General features: G+C 40.7%; 1 protein-coding gene across 2 annotated transcripts in view; it reads right to left on the reverse strand.

Moving 5' to 3' along the window:
* Nucleotides 1–18,114, reverse strand: part of LOC124607300 (transmembrane protein 184B) — a 100,806-nt gene that overhangs the window by 52,276 nt on the left and 30,416 nt on the right. For both annotated transcript variants that reach the window (XM_047139593.1, XM_047139594.1), the window contains 3 exons: nt 14,346–14,612; nt 5,371–5,536; nt 245–335 (listed from right to left, as the gene is read on the reverse strand). In XM_047139593.1, coding sequence (XP_046995549.1) covers nt 245–335; nt 5,371–5,536; nt 14,346–14,609 — 521 coding nt within the window. In that variant the 5' untranslated portion in view covers nt 14,610–14,612. The remainder of the gene's footprint in view (nt 1–244; nt 336–5,370; nt 5,537–14,345; nt 14,613–18,114) is intronic.

An 18,114-nucleotide genomic window follows, 5' to 3' on the forward strand; every position in this document is an offset into this window, starting at 1 on the left:
AAGAACCAGTCACATTTTGATTAATTTTGCTGAACTGAATATAGAACAATAAAATGGAATTGACTGTCAGAGGACAAAAATAAACAGCAGCTATTGTAAATGCAATCAAAATATCTGCACATACTGAATGTCTTAGTTTCCATGTTTGGGTTTTAATAAGTGGATCAACACTGTACACATCATTCAGTTAGACTTCAGCTTTTTATTTTATTTTTTCACAATGAATTATGCAGCCGTTCCCTACCTTATTGGCTTTCCTCTTATTTCACTCATGATGTTGCCTTCTCCTCCAAGATACTCATAGCAGAGACTCAAGAAATTGTAAATTACAAATGCTGGAATAAAAAATATGTCTTTAAATACTGCTTCATAGTTATGCAGCTCATTTGTACTGCCAAAAGTGCTGCTGGGTTAATTTTTCAAGTTCTTCACAAAAACTATAACACTTATGTTTCAGTAAGCAACAAATCAAATATAATCATTAACCCTTAATTTGATTACAACAAAAACTATTAACTGTGTACATTAGTTTCCAAATATCAAACAACGGAAAGTCTAGAATGGAGTATCAACAGTATTACGAAAAGGATAGATTGCTACTCACTGTAAAGATGACACTCAGAGTTACAGACAGGCACAATGAAAGCACTGTTATCCATTGAGTTTTTGACCAAAGCTTTCTTAAGAAAAGAAAACATGCACACACTGACACAAGCACGTGCACCTCATGCCCACATGACCACTATTCTCTGGCTTCTCTGGCTAGAATACAACTAGGGTGGGGAATTGGATGGATATGGTGTTATGGGCACTCAACAGTGTAGTCTTTAGCGCCCTGGGGAATTGGGAGGGATGGCTGGGCACAGGTAGGGGAAGAGAAGTGAGCGCTGCCTGGCAGAGTATGCAGGGACTAGATGGCTAGGCAACGCTGCCATGCACAGCATAGGGTGGCTGTGTGGGGGAGAGGGGCACCACTATCTAGTCCACACATGCTCCACCACACAGCACTCTCTTCTCTCTCCTACCTGTACCATGCAATCCTTCCCCTCCCCACTCCACTCCACTCCACTCCACTCCACTCCACTCCACTCCACTCCACTCCACTCCACTCCACTCCACTCCGGACTGGTGCTTCCATTTGACACACCTGCATTCTGATCAGAGTGGCTGGAGATAGCAGTCAAGGGTGCATGAGGTGTGCTTGCTTGTGTGAATGTGTATGTATTTCCTTCCTGAAGGAGGCTTTGTCTGAGAGCTCAAAATATAACAATCATACCGTTGCACCTGTCTAGAACTCAACATCGTCTTCATCTACATCTACATCCACGTCTACATGGATACTCTGCAAATCACATTTAAGTGCCTGGCAAAGGGTTCATCGAACCACCTTCACAGTTCTCTATTATTCAAATCTTGTATAGCACGTGGAAAGAACAAACACCTATATCTTTCCGTACAAGCTCTGATTTCTCTTATTTTATCATGGTGATCATTTCTCCCTATGTAGATCGGTGTCAACAAAATATTTTCGCATGCATATAGCAATCTATCCTTTTCGTAATATTATTGTTAGTTTACAAATAATCATTTCTATGGGTTACCACACACACACACACACACACACACACACACACACACACACACACACACTTCTAACAATGAAAAGAAAAATTAATGATGAAATTCTTAATCTTATATGCTCTTTTTTTCCTTCACCATTAAAATGTTGTTACCTATCAACATGACAGCTTTCACTGAAGTACTTTCACAAACTACCTCAACATAGTCCTTATAACTTTTATTACTGGGTGTAGTTTCACTAGAGCATATACTTCTAACTTTCTAATACTTGAAAATATTTTATATATTTATGAATACAATGTTCATCTCTTTATTTCAACATTTCATCATCTTTCATTAAAACTTATGTACATTTCACATTTTCACCTTTTTCAGTTAATTTCTTATAGTCAAAGTTACACTCAAATGAAGAGGTACTTTATTATTGTAATTATGTACCTAAGTTACACAAAGTAAAAACACACACATTCTTCTCAATGTTCTTCAATTTACAATAGTAACTTTGTTCTTTTTAACAAAAATTCAGACTACATCACACATGAAACTCCAGCACTGCCTTCACTTTGCTTATATTAAAATTAAGGGAAGCAGCCAATTATGATGTATTTGAACATGTTGTTGTTGTGGGTCGTCAGTCCTGAGACTGGTTTGATGCAGCTCTCCATGCTACTCTATCCTATGCAAGCTTCTTCATCTCTGGGTAACTACTGCAACCTGCATCCTTCTGAATCTGCTTAGTGTATTCATCTCTTGGTCTCCCTCTACGATTTTTATCCTCGATGCTGCCCTCCAGTACTAAATTGGTGATCCCTTGATGCTTCAGAGCATGTCCTACCAACCGATCCCTTCTTCTAGTCAAGTTGTGCCACAAACCCCTCTTCTCCCCAATTCTATTCAATACCTCCTCATTAGTTATGTGATCTACCCATCTAATCTTCAGCATTCTTCTGTAGCACCACATTTCGAAAGCTTCTATTCTCTTCTTGTCTAAACTATTTATCGTCCATGTTTCACTTCCATACATGGCCACACTCCATACAAATACTTTCAGAAACGACTTCCTGACTCTTGAATCTATACTCGGTGTTAACAAATTTCTCTTCCTCAGAAACGCTTTCCTTGCCATTGCCAGTCTACATTTTATATCTTCTCTACTTCGACCATCATCAGTTATTTTGCTCCCCAAATAGCAAAATTCCTTTACTACTTTAAATGTCTCATTTCCTAATCTAATTCCCTCAGCATCACCCGATTTAATTCGACTACATTCCATTATCCCCATTTTGCTTTTGTTGATGTTCATCTTATATCCTCCTTTCAAGACACTGTCCATTCCATTCAACTTTCAAGACACTGTCCATTCCATTCAATTGCTCATCCAGGTTCTTTGCTGTTTCTGATAGAATTACAATGTCATCGGTGAATCTCAAAGTTTTTATTTCTTTTCCATGGATTTTAATACCTACTCCGAATTTTTCTTTTGTTTCCTTTACTGCTTGCTCAATATACAGATTGAATAACATCGGGGAGAGGCTACAACCCTGTCTCACTCCCTTCCCAACCACTGCTTCCCTTTCATGTCCCCTGACCCTTACAACTGCCATCTGGTTTCTGAACAAATTGTAAATAGCCTTTTGCTCCCTGTATTTTACCCCTGCCACCTTCAGAATTTGAAAGAGAGTAATCCAGTCAACATTGTCAAAAGCTTTCTCCAAGTCTACAAATGCTAGAAACGTATGTTTTCCTTTCCTTAATCCTTTTTCTAAGATAAGTCGTAAGGTCAGTATTGCCTCACGTGTTCCAATATTTCTACGGAATCCTAACTGATCTTCCCCAAGGTCAGCTTCTACCAGTTTTTCCATTCGTCTGTAAAGAATTCGCGTCAGTATTTTGCAGCGGTGACTTATTAAACTGATAGTTCGATAATTTTCACATCTGTCAACACCTTCTTTCTTTGAGATTGGAATTATTATATTCTTCTTGAAGTCTGAGGGTATTTCACCTGTCTCATACATCTTGCTCACCAGATGGTAGAGTTTTGTCAGGACGGGCTCTCCCAAGGCTGTCAGTAGTTCTAGTGGAATGTTGTCTACTCCCGGAGCCTTGTTTAGACTCAGGTCTTTCAGTGCTCTGTCATACTCTTCACGCAATATCGTATCTCCCATTTCATCTTCATCTACATCCTCTTCCATTTCCATAATATTGTCCTCAAGTACATCGCCCTTGTATAGACCCTCTATATATTCCTTCCACCTTTCTGCTTTCCCTTCTTTGCTTAGAACTGGGTTTCCGTCTGAGCTCTTGATATTCATACAAGTGGTTCTCTTTTCTCCAAAGGTCTCTTTAATTTTCCTGTAGGCGGTATCTATCTTTCCTCTAGTGAGATAAGCCTCTACATCCTTACATTTGTCCTCTAGCCACCCCTCTTAGCCATTTTGCACTTCCTGTCGATCTCATTTTTGAGACGTTTGTATTCCTTTTTGCCTGCTTCATTTACTTCATTTTTATATTTTCTCCTTTCATCAATTAAATTCAATATTTCTTCTGTTACCCAAGGATTTCTACTAGCCCTCGTCTTTTTACCTACTTGATCCTCTGCTGCCTTCACTACTTCATCCCTCAGAGCTACCTATTCTTCTTCTACTGTCCTTCTTTCCCCCATTCCTGTCAATTGTTCCCTTATGCTCTCCCTGAAACTCTGTACAACCTCTGGTTTATTCAGTTTATCCAGTTCCCATCTCCTTAAATTCCCACCTTTTTGCAGTTTCTTCAGTTTTAATCTACAGCTCACAACCAATAGATTGTGGTCAGAGTCCACGTCTGCCCCTGGAAATGTCTTGCAATTTAAAACCTGGTTTCTAAATCTCTGTCTTACCATTATATAATCTATCTGATACCTTCTAGTATCTCCAGGATTCTTCCATGTATACAATCTTCTTTTATGATTCTTGAACCAAGTGTGAGCTATGATTAAGTTGTGCTCTGTGCAAAATTCTACCAGGTGGCTTCACTCTTTCATTTCTTAGCCCTAATCCATATTCACCTACCATGTTCCTCCTGCCAATGAACTTCACTAATTCCCACTATATCTAACTTTAACCGACTGTTTACCTGCAGAATATTTTACCCAAGAGGACGCCATCATCATTTAATAATACAGTAAAGCTGCATGCCCTCAGGGAAAAATGACGGCTGTAGTTTCCCCTTGCTTTCAGCCATTTGCAGTACCAGCACAGCAAGGCTGTTTTGGTTAGTGTTACAAGGCCAGATCAGTCAATCATCCAGACTGTTGCCCCTGAAACTACTGAAAAGGCTGCTCGCCCTCTTCAGGAACCACACATTTGTCTGGCCTCTCAACAGATACCCCTCCGTTGTGGTTGCACCTACGGTACGGCCATCTGTATTGCTGAGGCACGCAAGCCTCCCCACCAATGGCAAGGTCCATGGTTCATGGAGGGGAACACTGAACATTTGAACATAACAGTGCTTAATTAAACTATGACACAAGATTTTTCCCCACATATTAAAAGCACTCACAGAAAATGACAATGTCGGGAAACTCTCATTTTCTGAACTGAGTCTCGCGCTACTGAATTGTAAGGTCACACACAATCTCTAAGTTACACGACTGCTTATTAGTAATCCAAATAGCTCATCTAGTATCTAGTTGTTTCAAAAATACAGACAAGCAAATGAACAGAAACCGAGAAGAGAAAAGGGGGGTGGGTAAAAACCATACAACACACAATATTTTCCATCTATAACTACATAGCAGGAAATATTACAAACCTTCGTAACAGTCTCTAACAGTGAAGAAATATATGTAGTAACTGTCACTGTTGAAAAAGAGAAGGCTGACCCATGAGTAAAAACCATATATTGGAACAATGAACAGGATTCTTACAATCCACCTCTGTTCAGCAGGATTGGTATACCACCGAAGGTGTTGATATATCTGAAACCCAAAAAATTTCAACATCAATCCACAGTCAAATGACTCATATATAACACAGAATAAAAACAGTGTGCACATTGCAGCTATTATAGTTGCATGTGATGATTTATTTATTAATATTTGCATTATTTTTCTTGTTAGATGTTATTCTTTTATGGATTCCATATGCTTTGAGTTTTGGTTACTAACTTTTTTGTGATGCACAGTCATGACTGTCAGAGTTGCACTGTCGCGGTAATGGGGCACCAACTTGTATACAAACAGTCAGGAGCTCCCCATCATAGAAGATGGACATTTGCATGAGAGTGAGCAGAATCAAGAGGGTAGGCCTAGTATGAAATGCTAGAAATGATAAGTATGATGAACATAAGAGAGAAAAGAAGTTAAAAACACAAGGAAACGGCTACTCTGGAATGAAATTTTGTACCGTTAAATATAAGAAAGCTAATTTATTAAGTAGTAGTTCTACTGTTCCTACACTTAAATGAACTATGCCACATTATGTTGCAGCATAGCCTTATGACTTAAAACATTTCCTCATTTATCAGTAATTAAAATAGGACAGATACTGTGAACCATGAAGTAAATGGGTGATACATCTATAGACTGCAGTATTCACTATTTAGCGATGCACAGCGTCTATTCTCTCTGCAGGACTGGCAAACAGTAATCTTTTACAAGGGCCAAACAAATTATCAATTACAAATCCTATATATAAACTTTATGATGGTACTTACAATGCAATTAGAAAAAAGTTTCAATATGACTACAATATAAAAAAGGAAGAAGTCAATATTTACTCTTGGGAGTAAAATAAGGGAGTCATGGAACAAATGTACTGATAAAAGTGTTTCTTTTTTTAAATTTTGAACCCTTCATTTTTTTAAATAATGAAATATTCTTCAACAATTTCACCGAGTTACTAGTATTCCATGTCACTGCAGAACATCAAATGAAATATATCCAATTAAAAAGTAAAGATGACACTGGTAAGTTAGTGATTGTTGTACACCGGAAAATTTAGTTTTTTGTTTTTCTCATTTCAAATATATCTCATTGAAGTTTCACACAGAGGTAAATATTGATTCACACAGAGCTCTGCATCATTAAAAGATTGTGGCAAAATAATCTTTGAGAGAACATTATCCTACATGCTCTGTTTAGGTCGTCATTTTGATGGCATGAGCAACTACTGAATTACAAGTTTCGTGAATGAGCTAAGAATTGGAATTAATGACATAGTTCACAGGTTGTATCCATAACTGGGTAATGCAGATAGAGCTTACAAAGTGCTGAAATTGTACATTAGGTTACTTCTTTACCACATTTGTATTACCTAGCAGAAAATGTAGGGTGCTGCATGAAATATTTCAAGGAACAGTTTGCAATCCCCTCCAAATATATCTGTATTAAGTAGATACTGCAGAAAGGCATTCCTTATGATTATAACACTGTTGTGCAAAATATTACCACATTACAAGACTAATATAGATTCAAGGTTTATAGTCATCATTTTACTTCTAAAGTGCAAGTCCAAACAACAGTGATTCGCACTGCCATTTATATTGTTTCAGAGTTTTATTTCTGCTAACATTTGTCATTACACACAATGATGAAGTAATGGTCACTGATAGCTTCTGCTTGTTAATCTTTAAATTGACTTGTTTCTCAACTTGAAGGATCTCCTTCATGATGGAACTCATGGAAAATGATGTATGAATGACTGAATGAATGAATCAGTTCAAGGGAAGAAAGATTTAAATTTAATGTACAGTCAACAACAAGGTTATCAGAGACAGAGCACAAGCTTGAAAACAGCAAGAATGTGAATGGCTGTTGCCCTTTCCAATGCAAAACTTACTGACATTTGCGTTTGATTTTACTCTTGCTCTCTACCCAAAAATAATGCAGTTCTGAAGATATGCATTCTTATCTATGATGATGATGATAATGAAGCCTCCATTGTTGCTTGCTCTTTTTTTTTTTTTTTTTTTTTTTTTTTTTTTTTTTTTTTTGTCAGTGAAATGACAGGACTTGGGAACACATTTTGTCAGGCAAAAGCAAACAGCTGATGGTTGGCTAGTTGGTTTACTCCCCAGTAGTAAACAACAGGGTCATCAGTCTCTCAGTCAGTGGTTTGGTCATTCATAGCTAGTGATGTCTACCAGGAATGTACTCTGACGAGGAAAGTATCTAGGATTGGTAAAAACAAAACACTGAAAGCAATACTGATGCCATAGCCGAAAAAATTATTGACAGAGAAGTAAATCTATGTGGATTGGACTGGTAAATAGGTAAGAGCAGACAAGTGACATCTCAGGACTCGGTCATGGTAAGAGAAAGCCAACCAGAGTCCAACACCCACCAACCTGATTAAGGGTGAAGACAGCTACAGAGTAAAGAATACCTTCTAATCAAGAGATCCATAAAAGTAAAAGGGAAATGCCTAAAAATGTAATAGGTATCAGTGGGACCATGATAATAAAACAAGACGAGAGACACAGTTAAGGCTGCACAAGGGTGCCACCCTGTGCTCTGCATGCGAAGAGGACAGGTCCTCCTAGAACTGCTCCACACACAATCCAAGGCAAAGCATTAAAAAGGACGATAGCACCCACAAATCAACAGAGCTACTCCTAAAACAGAGAACAGTCAGAAAAAGGGGAAAACTGCCTAAAAGCAACTAAAACAGAGCAAAGGAGGGATGACAGAGGCAGCATACAAAAGACGCAGGGTCGATGGTTCCCATGATCCACCATGTGGCATGAGATGCCCAACCTCACCCTGAAGCTAGTTTAAAATGAAACATCTGAGAATAAAACCACTGTCATGGAGAAGACATAGCACCAGTTCAACTGTCCATGCATCAGCTGCCAATATAAATGACCTGGTGGAAGAGTGAGGAGCAATCTGCAGCTATTTTCTGATGATTCTGTGGTGTATGGGAAGTTGTCAATGTTGAGTAACTGTAGGAGGACTTCAACAAAATTACTAGTTGGTGTGATGAATGGCAGCTTGCTCTAAATGTAGAAAAAATTCAGTTAATGCAGATGACTAAGAAAAACAATCCCATAATGTTCAAATATAGTATATATAGTTTGCTGCTTGAAACAGTCATGTTGATTAAATACCTAGGCATAACACTGCAAATCAATATGAAATGGAGTGAACATGTAAGGATGGGAGTAGGGAAGTCAACTGGTCAACTACAGTTATGTGGGAGAATTTTAGGAAAGTGTAGCTCATCTATAAATGAGACCACGTAACGAACACTAGTGTGACCCATTCTTGAGTACTGTTTAAGTGTTTGGGATCACTGCAAGGTCTGGTTAAAGGAAGATATTGAAGCAATTCAGAGGCAAGTTATCAGACTTGTTAATGGTAGGTTCGATCAACAAACGAATATTGTGGAGGTGCTTTGTGAACCGAAATGGAATCCCTGGAGGGAAGGCAATGTTATTTTCATGAGACACTAAACTGAGAAAATTTAGAGAACCAACATTTGAAGCTGACTGCAGAACCATTCTGCTGCCACCAATGAACATTTCGTGTAAGGACCACAAAGACAAGATAATTGAAATTGGGGCTTATACGGAAGAGAAGAGACAGTGGTTTTTTCCCCTCTCTCTATTTGCAAGTGGAATAGGAAAGGAAATGACTAACAGTGGTACGAGGTACCCTCCATCATGCACCACAGAGTGGCTTGCGGTATGTATGCAGATTTAGAATGTGAGAGGCAAAGAATTCGGGAGACCTTGCTTAGCATGGAGAGGCAGAACTACGGTGCCTTCCACAAGGATATGAGCAACTGTCAGTAAGGTTCCAAAACCACAAATTGGGTGTCACTCATTCTGTCAACTAAAACTATGGGTCAGGCTGGTATGACTGATGCAGAGGTAATATACAACACTGGGTCCTTTCTGAGAGGAATGGAAGAAAGAGTACTATGCAGCAGTAGTCTTCTTGACAGTTCAGAGTTTATTAGAGGGGCTAATAGCCCACCAGATGATTTAGAACCTTGATACTCCTGAAGAAGTGAAAGGAACAGACACTGAAAGGTTATAAGGTGACAGATTTTAGGTCCCTGAAACAGATCAGCCCCAATTCATTGCCTGAGTATTAACCAAATATGGAAAAGGGGAAGGAGGAGGGGGAGGGAGTGTGAGAAAACATGTGCAGTACAAGCTACAGAGGATACCCGCAGATCCTGGCAGAGGGCTGCAAGGCACATTCCAACTGGTAATCCCATCCAAGGGCGAGTGTCGGGGGATTGATGCCCCACGTATGCAAACAGAATAGGATATATTGGATGATAAGGAAATTGTCAGTTGGTGACTGTATAGCAGAGCAAGCATTGGTATTGTTGGACCTGAGGAGAGACAAGCCCTGTTCTGGCAACAAGACACTTTTTGGGAGTAGTCTGGAAGGTGCTGGCGACCAGTCAAACTCCACAATGATGGACTGTGTGTATACTTCCAAACCTGAAGACACGGCCGAGCCCATAAATCTGGCAACCATAGTCCAAGTAGGACTGGATCACAGCCCGGTAGATACGAAGGGGAGCAGTGCAATTCACATCCCTAGGAGCTGGGGCAAGGTAACAGACAGCATTAAGTTTTTTCATGTAGTTAGTCTTTAGCTGATGAATATAGGACATCCAAGTCAGATTATTGTCAAAGAGGAGTCCTAAAAATCGACTGTGCACCAACTTACAAATGCTTTGCAAACAGGTTGAGTTTTGGATCAAGCTGGACTGTTGTGGTAAAAGGACAAAAATGCATAGCTTCCATTCTTGCAGGGGATAAGAGAAAACTACGGGAAAGGGTCCAAGCAGATGCCTGTTGGATGGCACCTTGCTGATGCTCAGCCAAGGCTACAGCTGCAGGACACCATTCTCTTGGACCCATGGAGAGTTGACTGAAGTAGTAACTCTAACACAGAACGATCGGAAGGTTAAAAACCAATGAATAAAAATTGGTAGGGAGTCTCGATAGCCCCAGTCATGGAGGGTAAGTAAATGCAATAGTGTTATGTGGTGTCTTATGCCTTATGTAGGTCAAACAAACACTGCAATGAGGTGTTTGTATTTAGAAAAAGCCTTTTGGACTGTCATTTACAACCTCACCAGATGATTGGTTCTGGATCGACCATCCAGAAAAGCACTCTAAAGGGGGGCCAAAGGGCCCAAGATTCAAGGACACACCAAAATTGGCGGGCAACCATCCTTTCTAGCAGTCTGCACAGCACCTTGGGGAGGCTAATCAGCCAGTAACTGTCAATGATTATTGAGTTTTTGCCCAGCTTAAGGATTGGAATGATGGTAATATTTCACCACTGCAAAGGGAAGACACCATTGAGCCAAATATGGTTGAAGACTCTGGAGAGATGGAGCTGTTGAATAACAGATGCTGTATCACCTAACTGTGGATGGAATCTGGGCCTGGGGCTGTATCAAGAGATGAGGCATGAACCTGAAGTGTTCCCAGTTACTGGATGGTTCATTACATACTTTGGCAAGCCAAGGGGAGAAGGAGAGTGGCACAGCTTCAGTCTGTCACTTCCACATCCAGAAGGCAGCCACATAAGAGGACACTGAGACCATCAGAAAGTAGGGTTGCAAGGTGTCTAGCAATACCCAACGAGTCAGGTAACCTGAAGAAAGAGACCAGATACATGTGGGGACGTTTGGGAGCCCAGAAGATTATGGAGCTTGGCCTGGAACTGGGATGAAGAGGCATCTGTTCCCAGGAAAGAGACAGTGCTCCAAGCATTCCTTCTTACTGTGTTTAATTAGACAGTGAACCTTAGCAGGAAGTTGTTTGAAAGTGATAAGGTTGGTGTATGAAGGATTGCGCTTGAAATGCTGCAGGGCTCTTTGGCGATCCTGAGTAGCTATTGAAGTGTCTTTGGTCCACCAAGGCACATGTGAGAATGGAGAGGACCTATAGAAAGAGGAATAGAAGTTCCAGTGCCATGGGTGACCACATCTGAGAAATCTTGCACAACTTGTCAAAGTAATTTGACAGAGAGGAGGAGAAAGTAACATCAAAGGCATACAACTACCAGTTGGCTCTCTGAAGCACCCAATGTGGTAGTTCATACATCTGGTAATGGAAACAAAGTCACAGGCTCACCGAAAAATGATCACTGTCTGAAAGATCATCATGTAGTGACCAATGAAGTAAATCCATGAGATTGGGGGAAGGGAGTGTTAGACAGATAGCTAAAAAGATGCCACGGGTGGTACTGAAGTGGGTAGGTGTACCATCACTAAGGAGAGACAGATCATGGCCGGTAAAAAGCTGCTCAAGAAGAAGGCTCGTACCAGATGAAACTGTATATCCCACAGGGGTGGTGTGCACTGAAGTCCACAAGTAAGAGGAAAGGAGAGGGCAAGTTTATGGATTAAGGTGGTCAACTCAATGTAAGTAATTAGCCTGCCTGGAGGCAAATAAAAGTAGCAAATAGTGGTTGCTGAAGACGTTTGCACCTGCACCACTATTCCTTCCAACATAGTATAATGGGGAACCCACTCACTTACATCTGTGTGAACCAATGTACAGACCCCTCCAGATGTCTTCTTGGGGCCAGCATGGTTCTGAGAGGATGCACGATAATCATGAAGCATTGGGGAATGGCAGTTAGTGAAGTGTTCCTCTTGTACAGCAGCAGAAATTCCAGAAGGGGAAGAAATAAGGTGCCATAGTTTCAGCAGGTGACAATAATAGCCACTACAGTTTCACTGAATGGTCACATTGTGGGTATCCGGTTAGGCATGAAGGGGCCAAGAGGACTAGCCACACCCCAGGGTCACTGCTTGTCACTGATGGGGATGGAACCACATCAATGAGCATTGGTTTTGAATCCAACTGTGTAGGGGGATCTGGCATCCCCAGGATCGGAGGAGTAGTCTTGTTCCAATTCTCCGTCACAGCCTCTGGTGGCAGAGATTCTTGCTAGGGCCTATTCGAGATGAGTGAGGGAACAGATGAAGAGTGGTCTGATGTCAGGGCTCTGCTCTGTGGATTTCTGGGGAGAGGCATCCTGAGAGGGAGCACTGTCACCAGTAGACATTGAGCCGCATGTGGGAAGTTATTTCTGAAGACAGAGCCATGGGAACCACAACAAAGGAGTACGGTGGCAAAGCTAGTTGGAAAAAAACTGGGTAGTCAGGGAGACGGCTGTGACTTTTTGTATGATTGGTCGTCATATCAAAAAGGTGTGGGCATTTGTATTTTTTTTCCATGCCTCATTATGTGTCAGGTGGTCAGAAGATTTATATTCCTGTGTTTTCTTTTTTTTCCTTGAAGACTGGGCAAACTGGTGAATGTGGAGGATAGCGTTCTGTTTAATTGACACATGAAGGTGGTTGTTCACAAGGATTGTCTTCAGGGCATGATCATCAGCCATTGTTGCATTTTGCGTCTGCCCTGCAGCAGGTTATATATGACCAAAGCTTAAGCAACTTATGGGTGGTGGAATATAAAGTTACACATCACAACTAGTCCCAATGTCTGACTTTTTCAAGGAGGACATTCCTTTCAAAGACTGATAAGGGTGCCTTTGTATGTTGAACTACCTTGGGCCATATTAGAATTTTTGTATGGGGCAAAGGTATGCCACATTTACTATCACATGCATCAAGATTTGTAGTTTGTGCAACAGAGGACACTTTAACTAATAATGATCATTGTACATTTTTTCCCAATTATTCAACTACTCCAAATTTATCTTCAATATGTTCCACAAAAATATTAGTTTTGTCACATAAAAGTATCCCTATCAGTTTGAGTACTTATTAAGTACTGAACAAACTATTTGACTCCCAGATGTTTGGGTCACCCCTCTTCCCATGGTGTAGCCAGGGTAGGAAAAACAGAAGGCTTGAACGTTCTACACCTGTCTGATGATATGGCCTGGTGAGAATGACAATTGCTTTGGTGTAATTTGATATGCTTCGTGAGTGAAATGTCTGTCCTAACACCATCTACACCTCCCATACGCACACCAAAACGTAGAAAAGGGCATCTGGTATGATGGACACTGCTAGGAGTCCTTATGCCCCAGGAAGATGGGCATCTATCCCTTGACTGGCAAGGGGAACTAGTAGTTCAGGTATCAGCAATGCCATCCCTGTCTAGTCTGGAGGCTCATCCAAAAGTGTACATAATGAGCCCACCACATTGGATTGGTTACAGCATTAGATTTGAAGCTCATATAAGAGTCTACACAAGTACTGTGCACAGATGACTAATGCTGCATGCAACAGGCACTATTTAAGGTCTTCTTCTCCAGTTGGTCCACCCTACAGAACAAAAAATTTGAAAATGAAGATCAAACCCAGAAGAGGCAAAAAGTTATTCCAGCCAAAAGGTGATGCTAAGTAAATGAATTAATACACTGAGAAAGGAAAGCAGGACATAGGGAATAGCCAGGTTGACATCAAAGGCTGTCATAATGAGAAAGACAGTCAGAAATGAGAGATTACAGCACAGGAAAGAAAGTATGTGATGTAAGTAGCTAGGAAGGGGGGGGAGGGGGTGAAGCCCCCATGCTTGCCATATCTGTACTCATGAAAGAGTTGTGAACTCCCTAAGGGGCAAATACTGGATGATGTTAATGTCATCACTTACCAAAATAGTATGTCTGCTGCACAAAGACATCTGGCCGTTCACCCATCAACTAATTCATCAAAAGCAAACAAGGCTTTTTGCTTCATGTGTGTGTGTGTGTGTGAGAGAGAGAGAGAGAGAGAGAGAGAGAGAGAGAGAGAGAGAGAGAGAGAGAGAGAGAGAGAGAGAGCACTTACCTGATGGCATGTGAGGATAAGTGCAGCCCAAACAAAAGCCCCAGCAATTCCTTTTGCAGCTTTGGTCTGCAGAAAGATAGGTGCAGCCTCATTTTGGACACTCATAACTGCTGCTCCTGTTATAGCTGACAAAACTGAAGCTGTAGTTGGCTGTGCAACTCCTGAAGTTCCATTTCCTGGTCCAAATGTTGTACTGATGACTCCCTGTACTGTAACTGGCAATGTTGCCGTCACTGCAGAGTTGTCTGTCGTGGACACAGCCATCTTCTAAGCAATCAAGAAGAAAAACAAGAAAGTAAATATGTGATTATATTTAATACAGTTCTATCAACATTTAGAGCGCATTTATCTTCTGCAAACAACATTTTAAAAGAATATTTGCCATATGTCACACTGTTAATTTATGTAGGTCAACTAATGTCATCTGAATACAAGCAAAACTACTACTTTACCAACTGACAGCAGACGAACACTAACAAAAAAGAGGACAAAAACACTAAATCTCAAAGTCAATTGTTCTACTTGGCAAGCAAGGGAAAATATACAATAAGACTAGTGTATTAGGTAGTTATGTGTCCAAAAAATACTAAGTCACTGGAAAAATGGCTGAACAGGTGATGAGGGAAAGCAGTAATCAAATGACCATGTGGTGGTGAGTGTGCTATTCCATCACAGGTTTTGGAGCCTCTGAGAGTCTGAATGGTAGGCACGATGATTTTGGGTGGCAGCTACTAAGTTACCGCAGATTTAAGGGAATCAACAGGAGCTATCACCCAAATCTTTCCAAAAATGAGAATTTTCTACCACACATCTGTTCACCAGTAACACTATAAATTGAACGTGAAGTGAAATGTAAAATATGATTAAAGAAGTGCATAATGTCCAAATGAGCACCATATGGTTCTGATACGATAACATATCTCAAGACTTTTCATTGAAGCTTCCATTGTCACCAGATAATACAGAACAACATTTATGTATGATGTTTCAACACTTAATATGTTGTTTTCAGTATCCATGCTAAAATATTGTGGGAAAGGTGATGAAATACCAAAAGCATCCACTAAAAAGTCTCGCTCATGCACAATCACTGAATTTAGAAACTGTTATAAAACAGAGAACAGTCAACAATGAGACAACAACTGGCAAGGAAACAGTACATTGTAGCAAATTGTCAAATTCATTGCTTAGAAACATAACAGTATCTTTTTTTTAGAATCATGTTGATTGTCAAAAATACTGTAAACCAAAACACTGAAAATTATACTTGGAGTGCACTGTTTGTGAAATCAATCAGATGCAATATAATTTTGAGCTTCATAAGAAACCAATGTGTGTATTTATCCCATGTGTGCGATAAAATATCAATATTTGCAACATTAATAAAAATCATGTATTCACATTTTAGTAATGGTCGTATAAAGATCTTCAGGGTTGCCACAAGTTTCTTCAAGTGAAATTCCCTAATTCTTACCTGATTTCCAGACATTTTAGCATTTTTCCCTGACAAATTTTGACACTGATTGCTTGACTGATTAACGGGGCACTTTTCAGTGAATGGAATGAAGATCCCGACTGAGGGAAGTGAGATGCATTCCAACCAGCAATCCCACCCTTGGGCAGTGATCGGAAAAGAGACTTGCAAAGACGACAGGCTACACGGGATGGTCAGGGAATCTGCGAATGGCGACTGTATAAGCAACCAGGAGTTGGCTTTGTTGTATTTGTAGAGGGGAGAATCCCCGCTTCTGTGAGGAGACTGTCAACGAGAGTAGTGCAAAAGGCACCAATAGCCAGATGCACCCCACAATGGTGAAAAGCATCAAGTATTTTCAGAGAGGGGAGGAGCTGCTGAGCCATAAACCTGACTACCATAATTTAGTCTGGACAAGACCAGAGCACTGTAAAGATGGAGAAGAGTAGCATGGTCTGTACCCCAAGACGTGTGGGCCAGGAGGCGGAGAGCATTAAGCTTTGCCAAACAGACCCGAACTTTTCGACTCTGTATGTACAGAACAGGGAATCAAGTGATCATAAGGCCGTTGCAGCATCCCTGGATATGGAAGTTAATAGGAATATAAAAAGAGGGAGGAAGGTTTATCTGTTTAGCAAGAGTAATAGAAGGCAGATTTCAGACTACCTAACAGATCAAAACGAAAATTTCTGTTCCGACACTGACAATGTTGAGTGTTTATGGAAAAAGTTCAAGGCAATCGTAAAATGCGTTTTAGACAGGTACGTGCCAAGTAAAACTGTGAGGGACGGGAAAAACCCACCGTGGTACAACAACAAAGTTAGGAAACTACTGCGAAAGCAAAGAGAGCTTCACTCAAAGTTTAAACGCAGCCAAAACCTCTCAGACAAACAGAAGCTAAACGATGTCAAAGTTAGCGTAAGGAGGGCTATGCGTGAAGCGTTCAGTGAATTCGAAAGTAAAATTCTATGTACCGACTTGACAGAAAATCCTAGGAAGTTCTGGTCTTACGTTAAATCAGTAAGTGGCTCGAAACAGCATATCCAGACACTACGGGATGATGATGGCATTGAAACGGAGGATGACACGCGTAAAGCTGAAATACTAAACACCTTTTTCCAAAGCTGTTTCACAGAGGAAGACCGCACTGCAGTTCCTTCTCTAAATCCTCGCACAAACGAAAAAATGGCTGACATCGAAATAAGTGTCCAAGGAATAGAAAAGCAACTGGAATCACTCAATAGAGGAAAGTCCACTGGACCTGACGGGATACCAATTCGATTCTACACAGAGTACGCGAAAGAACTTGCCCCCCTTCTAACAGCCGTGTACCGCAAGTCTCTAGAGGAACGGAGGGTTCCAAATGATTGGAAAAGAGCACAGATAGTCCCAGTCTTCAAGAAGGGTCGTCGAGCAGATGCGCAGAACTATAGACCTATATCTCTGACGTCGATCTGTTGTAGAATTTTAGAACATGTTTTTTGCTCGAGTATCATGTCGTTTTTGGAAACCCAGAATCTACTATGTAGGAATCAACATGGATTCCGGAAACAGCGATCGTGTGAGACCCAACTTGCTTTATTTGTTCATGAGACCCAGAAAATATTAGATACAGGCTCCCAGGTAGATGCTATTTTTCTTGACTTCCGGAAGGCGTTCGATACAGTTCCTACGGAATATCAGACCAGCTGTGTGGCTGGATTGAAGAGTTTTTAGCAAACAGAACACAGCATGTTGTTATCAATGGAGAGACGTCTACAGACGTTAAAGTAACCTCTGGCGTGCCACAGGGGAGTGTTATGGGACCATTGCTTTTCACAATATATATAAATGACCTAGTAGATAGTGTCGGAAGTTCCATGCGGCTTTTTGCGGATGATGCTGTAGTATACAGAGAAGTTTCAGCATTAGAAAATTGTAGCGAAATGCAGGAAGATCTGCAGCGGATAGGCACTTGGTGCAGGGAGTGGCAACTGACCCTTAACATAGACAAATGTAATGTATTGCGAATACATAGAAAGAAGGATCCTTTATTGTATGACTATATGATAGCAGAACAAACACTGGTAGCAGTTACTTCTGTAAAATATCTGGGAGTATGTGTGCGGAACGATTTGAAGTGGAATGATCATATAAAATTAATTGTTGGTAAGGCGGGTACCAGGTTGAGATTCATTGGGAGAGTGCTTAGAAAATGTAGTCCATCAACAAAGGAGGTGGCTTACAAAACACTCGTTCGACCTATACTTGAGTATTGCTCATCAGTGTGGGATCCGTACCAGATCGGTCTGACGG

Source organism: Schistocerca americana, chromosome 3 (genome assembly GCF_021461395.2).
Source record: "Schistocerca americana isolate TAMUIC-IGC-003095 chromosome 3, iqSchAmer2.1, whole genome shotgun sequence".
Taxonomy (NCBI): Eukaryota; Metazoa; Arthropoda; class Insecta; order Orthoptera; family Acrididae; genus Schistocerca; species Schistocerca americana.